Here is a 6658-nt window from a genome sequence, read left to right as displayed (position 1 = left end):
AGCTGGTAATATCGTTACTACCTAGTGAGTATCGATACTTCCCTTATCTTTGGTATCGGTACCATATAAACAGTATCAATACTTGTTCAATTGGTATCGATACTGTAAGAACCGTATCGGTACTACTTGTACAAAAAATTATTTTGTGCTCAATTCCAAACTTTTAAGGACTTTGAATTATTTTTGAAAACTTTGAATAAATTCAATTCAAGTCCAAAAACATTTTGCCTTAAATTGTTATATCAAAATATAGTTCAACACCTCCCAATAAGAAAATAAAACGTGTGTGTCTCCAGTCTCAACTGTTCTAGCAATGTGTTTATCAATTGAGGGTCCAACTTCGTACCACCAATTATATTGCTAACATAACCGAAACCGACTTCGTGCAAATATGGAATAATATCGGCACGAGGGCTAGGGAAACGGTTGATATAACACGTCAATGAACGTTCATACCTCAAATAAATAAATAAATTATTCAAATTAAATAAATAAATAATTTATTCAAAATAAATAAGTAAATAAAAATTACCTCCGAATTTGTTTTCTAATAATCGCATACATGCCTACGATCAACCCTTAGTAATCATGCCATAATAATATCAGAGAGAGAATATGTGTGAGAGATTTTTTTGAAGGATTGTGTGAGAATTTTGGTTTTGTGTCCTATTTATAACCGTCATTGCATCACCCCGAAATGAGGTTAATAGTACATCGCGTTTTATAAAGCACGAAGATTAAGAATCTTTTTAAATTTTAAATCTTCTGCGATCACGATAATTTGTTGATATCTCGAGAACTCTACGTTTTGAGTAACACGAATATTTAATATTAATATTAAATTAAACTCTCTAAAAAGTTTTTCATGTAGGATGTACCTCGTGCTAGGACGCAAAGTATTAATTCGTATTTAATAAGAAACGAGTTAATCCTACGTGTATTTTACAAATATTTTTTTTAATAAATCTGGTACGAGGAAATCTTCAAAAGAAAAAATTAATTAATGGGTTATATATATATATAAAATAACGCCTAAGGTCCGGCTGCTAAGAGGTGTATGAATATATATATTTAAAAGGTCAAAAGGGGTGGATAGATGGCAATCAAAACACGGTTCTCTCCCCCTTCACCTTAATTAAAAGTCTCTCGGATCATCATCTTTGTTCAATCAAAGCTTGGATACTAGATTTTTGAAAACACACTTTTGTTGGTGTAAACTGCAGAGCTAGAAACATGGGAATTACGTCGGAAATGAGGGATGTTTGGGTACAGAGAAGAACAGATTCCTTCCTAATTCCTTCTCCCGCTGAAGACGAGAAGAAATTGAGGGCCGACCACTACTCTCAAGGTTTTCTTCTTTATCTTTCTTCTCCACCTAAAAAAATCGTACGCAATTAACCAAAAAAAGGGCAAAATTAAGATAAATAGAATTTGAAATTTCTCGTTAAGTTTAATCCCAGTTTGTCTCAGTGATCAAAGCTGACTTCCAATATAATTAGGTTGCAATTCGATTTTTTTGTTCAATTTGAGAAGGTTTAATTATGACTGTATCCATCTATTCTTCAAAGTTTGAGATCTGGTGCCCTGCTTTTGGTTCCTGTTGACAACTCTGTAGTTGATAACATATGGTTAAATTTAATGCAATATATGATTTGGACTTTGATTTCTAAAGGCTTAATGATTTTTCATTTGAAGAGAAGACCGGGGCTTTATTATATGATAATATTTTTGCAAAATAAGAAGTTGGAACAATATAATTGTTAATGTCTTATTTGAACTGCAGAGGGAATTCGTGCCGGTATCAAGGCTGCTGCCATTGCCGCCGTTGTTAGCGCTGTGCCTACAGTACGTAAACCTTGCTCTCCTATGGCTTTTTCTTTTATACCTTGTCATGTTCCTTTCTAAGTTTTATTCTTTAGAAGTATCGTGTTTTCCTCTCAAATATGCAACTACTTTAATGTTTCTCTCTGGTTGATGCTTTCGATTTTCCTGCAATTCCCCTCCATTGAATGAAATTGTGTGCTGCGTGCTGAGATAACTGTTACGAATCCTGAAATTTCCAGGACCATAGTGTTAATGCAGGTTCATCATTTTCATTTTGCCGAATTAGCAATTGAGTGATCATTTAAAAGCTTGAATTTCGGGCTTTGTATCGGTTATTTATTATGTTAAGTGGACTCATTTTTTTTTTAAGTATTCCTGCAAACCCCCTACAATTAGGTATTATATTCTTGGGACGACATTGTCTTAGAATGTCCAGGATTTTGTCTCCCTACCCTGTAATGGGTCTCGGGAAGGGCACAGTCCGAAGACTGTCTAGGGCATAGAGTGTGTACTTATTGTGACTTATCTCTGGATGCCGAGACACTGCACAATGACCCGATAAAGGACTTGGTGATGGGGACTGAATTGCAGAGTTGACAAAAGCTTGGAGTACCATTTGGTGGAGAGTGCCGAAATGGGAGAGCGATATGGCGTTGAAGGGGATCGAACTCACACCAATCCCTTTATTGGTACCATGGCTTATATGCCATTGCCTTTGAAAGGGCACGGGTTCTATTCCTCCCGTGGCCACTTTACTTTCTCATTTCATCAATTGTTCCATTCAACACCAATTGGACCTCCAGGCTTCGCCGGCTCTTCAATTCAGTCTCCGCCTTCCCTACATCTTTAATTAGGTTATCATGCGGTGTCTTAGTGCCAAGATTCAAGAGCTAAGTTACAATAAGTGCTCTATGCCCTACATGATCTTCGGATCATGCTCTCCCCCTTCGAGGTGCTCCCCTGTACCTGTTACAGGGTAGGAGAGACAAAATCTCAGGCATTCTACGACCGTGACATTCTGAAAATACATACCTAATTGTTGAGTGTTTTGACCACGCAACCGGAAAGATCCACCAACATAATATGATCCTTCAAACGCAAATCTAGGTAACATAGGTTATATGGTGTTACAAGTGGTAATGGAACTAAAAGTCAATTAACTGATTGTCTGCACAAGTGGTTGAGAATAATGTATCACAACGGTTCTTACCGTTTCATGATCTACATTAATGAAGCCTTTTGGTTCTCAGTTCTTTCCCATGTATGAATAATTTAATAATCAACCTCTAATCAGTATGCGGAATCACTGCCACTGTCGACCATCCGTTTTGTTTTCAGTTGATTGCAGTTCGGAAGGTTCCTTGGGCGAAGGCAAACCTCAACCATACTGCTCAAGCTCTTATCATAAGTGGAGGTATGTTTGAAATCTATACTCAAGATTTATCAGTCTTAACTTGTGAAAGGCATGATTTCTATATATTAATCAGCTAATCCGGTGTTGGCTCATTTGTATACCGTTTTTCTTCTCTCCCCTCATTTAGTCTTCGAATGAACTTGTCGCAGCGGCCGACGACGACGATAAAAGGCCAAAAATTAACTCCGTTACCGTCGATCACATTGACACAAAGCAACGATAACTCGACCATCTATTCTCGTTGGACTTTCTATTATTATTAGCCAAAACTCCGTATCTTTTAATAAGCCTTTTAATTCTCATCATCGGTCATGCCAAAGGCACATTGACAGTCATAGGAATATATATATATATATATATATATATATATATAATACACATAGTACAATATCTACAATTTTCTTCCAACGAGATATTTAAAATAAATAAATGTGTTAGAACTTCCAACATTTATTCTATCATTTATGCTATTACACAAAAAAGCTATAATTTTGACTTCCTTTCTTTTAATCATCCGCATAGCTGGTGCCATGATTTAGACGTTTACCTATAATAATAATTAGTGGAATAGTAAAATTACAAATGCCTAAAATGAAATTTTTAATATTTCACCAATTATGCACGAACCAATTTATCTCAATTGTCGAAGGAATCATTATTATTTCTAGAGGTCACGAGTTTAAGCACTAGTAGTTGTAGCAGGATGATTGAACGATCATTGTCAAATGGCTAAGAATATTTAGAACCGATACTATTTTGTAATCATCTTAGTTTAATAAATGGAATAATATTCCACTAATTATTATAGGTTTTACTTTAAATAATAACAATTAATGTCTGCCCCTTTTTAACTTACTGTTGATATTGTGGGAATTCGAATGACCCTTGCTGACAAGTTTAATTTAGTTGTAATTTTGTTTTCTACCACAGGAATTAAATTAAAAGTATGAGGATTAATAATAAAATTTTCACATTTTTACCCTAAAATTACACATATTAAACTCTTATAAATAACGATATGGAATATTTATGTATAAAAATTTGAAATTTTAAGTCCAACAATTAAAAAATGAAGTAAAAAACTAAAAAATAAAATCCAAAGGTCAAAATGATATTTTTTGAGATGAAAACAATGATAAAACATCACAACAACAACAACAACAAAACCCAATTCCCATATGTATGGGGTAAGGGGGAGGTAGGGTAGTAGGCTACCCCCAACGCCAGGTTGAGAGTAACTTCCGTGGAAGACCTCCGCAGTCAGAAAATTAAAAATTTAGATAAAATGCAATGCATGTATAAATAATATAAATACATAGCTAAACAGTATTCTATGCAGTCATTAAAATCATATGTGCGTCTGTAACGGGAATTAATCCCTGCATAATAATCCCTGCGAAAGAATCTCTGCATATAGACATAAACATAAGATAAGATCCGGCTAAATTTAAAAGAGGAAACATGAAGAGAATGACACACAGAAGGCAACGTTAGCAAGCCCAGTTCTAATCCTTCATAAATACCAATAACAGAAACGTATAAAAGTATAAGTCATGGAAATACTACAAAGACATTAAAAGAGAGAGATGATACACCCTATAGATGTGACCCACACTACTCGACTAGTCTTTAGCCTCCATATTTTCCTATCAGAGGTCATGTCTTCGGTAAGGGCTAAATCCCTCAAATCAGATCTCAAGCAGTCTTCCCACTTTCGCCTTGGTCGTCCTTTCTTCTGGCACCGTCGACTGTAATCGACTCTACCCTCCTTACCGCATCCGACGGTAGTCGCCTAAGGACATGCCCAAACCACCGTAGTCTTCCCTCCCTCAATTTTTCAGAAACAACACCACCCCCAAGGACATCATAATAGCAGAGTTGTCGTCATATCCCTCAGTCTTACCACATGTCCATCGAAGCATTCTCATTTCTGCGGCCTCAATCCTCCTTACGTGATCCTTCTTGGTTGCCCAACATTCTGATCCATACAACAGCGCTGGTCTTATTGCCATTCTATAAAATTTTCCCTTAAGTTTTAGAGGGACCTTCTTGTCACACAGAACTCCAGTAGCTCCACTTTAGCCATCCCGCCTTTATACGGTGTGTAACGTCATCATCTACACCCCCTCTTTATGTATCATAGACCCTAGGTACTTGAAACAATCCTTTGAGGGGAGAACATGTCCTTCTATGCATACTTCTACATCTTCATCGTTTTGGTTCCCATTGAAGTTTGAACATAAATACTCTGTCTTTTCAATATTGATCCTTAAACCTTTTTCTTCCAAAGCAGTCTTCCAGGTAGCCAGTCTACTATTCACGCAGATTTTGTTTCAGCAACTAAGACAATGTCGTCAGCGAAAGCATACACCATGGTACACCGTCTGGTGTCGCACAATAGATGTCGTCCATGATCAAGGCGAAGATGTAAGGGCTAAGAGCCGACCCCTGGTGGAGTCCGATTTCCACCGGGAATGCCTCGGTGTCGCCAACTGTAGTCCTGACGTAAGTAGTAGATCTACAGTACATATCACGAATCGCCCGGATATAAGCAGTTGGGATCCGTCTCGTTTCAAAAGTCTTCCAGATCGTATCGCGGGGAACACTATCATAAGCCTTCTCAAGGTCAATGAACGCCATGTGAAGATCTCTAGACTTTTCCCTATATTTCTCCATAAGCCGTCGAAGTAGATGAATCGCCTCCGTGGTAGACTGCCTGGCATAAAGCCAAATTGGTTTTCCGAAACCCTAGTAACTTGTCTCAACCTAGCCTCTATCACCCTTTCCCATAGCTTCATGGTATGGCTGAGGAGTTAATACCTCTGTAGTTACCACAACGATGGGGATCTCCTTTATTTTTATAGATTGGTATCACCGTAGACTCTCTCCACTCCTCTGGCATCTTGGCAGTCTCTAGAATAATATTAAAGATGTTGGTCAACCACTTAACTCCCTCTTCTCCTAGGGCCAACCACACAGTGATAGGAATTTGATCAGGACCGACAGCTTTGTCCCTTCCCATCTTTCTAAGAGCCATTTTGACTTCCTCAAACCCAATCCTACTTGTAGGGCAGTCATTGGCCGTAGTATGATAGTCGGCTAACCATCAACGACTATCTCTACATGGAGAGGCACCGTCATTAAATAAGCCAAAGAAGTAACTACCCCAAACCTCTTAATATCGTGATCTTTCGCTAAAAGAACACCATTGTTGTCCTTAATAAACCTAATGTTACCTAGATTTTTCCTAATCTCCCTAGATTTTGCAAGTCTGAAGATGCCATTTTGTCCTTCCTTGGTGTCTAATCTCTTGTACATTTCCTCGTATGCCTTATCCTTTGCTTTAGCTACCGTTTTCTTGGCTTCCCGCTTTGCCTCCTGGTATCTTTGTTTAGCTCTCGACCTTTCTTCGTCGTCATT

General features: G+C 37.5%; 1 protein-coding gene across 1 annotated transcript; it reads left to right on the top strand.

Annotated features, from left to right (window-relative positions):
• Positions 1-1083: 1083 nt before the first annotated feature.
• LOC120197419 (early nodulin-93-like) lies at positions 1084-3315 on the top strand. Its single transcript, XM_039198955.1, has 3 exons — positions 1084-1348; positions 1784-1845; positions 3163-3315. Exons 1-3 carry the CDS (start codon positions 1234-1236, stop codon positions 3313-3315), a joined length of 330 nt encoding a protein of 109 aa, XP_039054886.1. The 5' UTR covers positions 1084-1233.
• Positions 3316-6658: the final 3343 nt, after the last annotated feature.

This window comes from Hibiscus syriacus, unplaced genomic scaffold (genome assembly GCF_006381635.1).
Source record: "Hibiscus syriacus cultivar Baekdansim isolate YM2019G1 unplaced genomic scaffold, ASM638163v2 tig00117048_pilon, whole genome shotgun sequence".
Lineage (NCBI taxonomy): Eukaryota > Viridiplantae > Streptophyta > Magnoliopsida > Malvales > Malvaceae > Hibiscus > Hibiscus syriacus.
This window is presented reverse-complemented; position numbering and strand designations above follow the sequence as displayed.

What these genes read in the sequence shown, in the direction of transcription:
- LOC120197419 (XM_039198955.1), top strand. Translation starts at nt 1,234, where the DNA reads ATGGGAATTACGTCGGAAATGAGGGATGTTTGGGTACAGAGAAGAACA. An exon ending in GGCCGACCACTACTCTCAAG is followed by an intron (nt 1,349 to 1,783) that starts GTTTTCTTCTTT and finishes TTTGAACTGCAG; the next exon opens with AGGGAATTCGTGCCGGTATC. An exon ending in TTGTTAGCGCTGTGCCTACA is followed by an intron (nt 1,846 to 3,162) that starts GTACGTAAACCT and finishes TTTTGTTTTCAG; the next exon opens with TTGATTGCAGTTCGGAAGGT.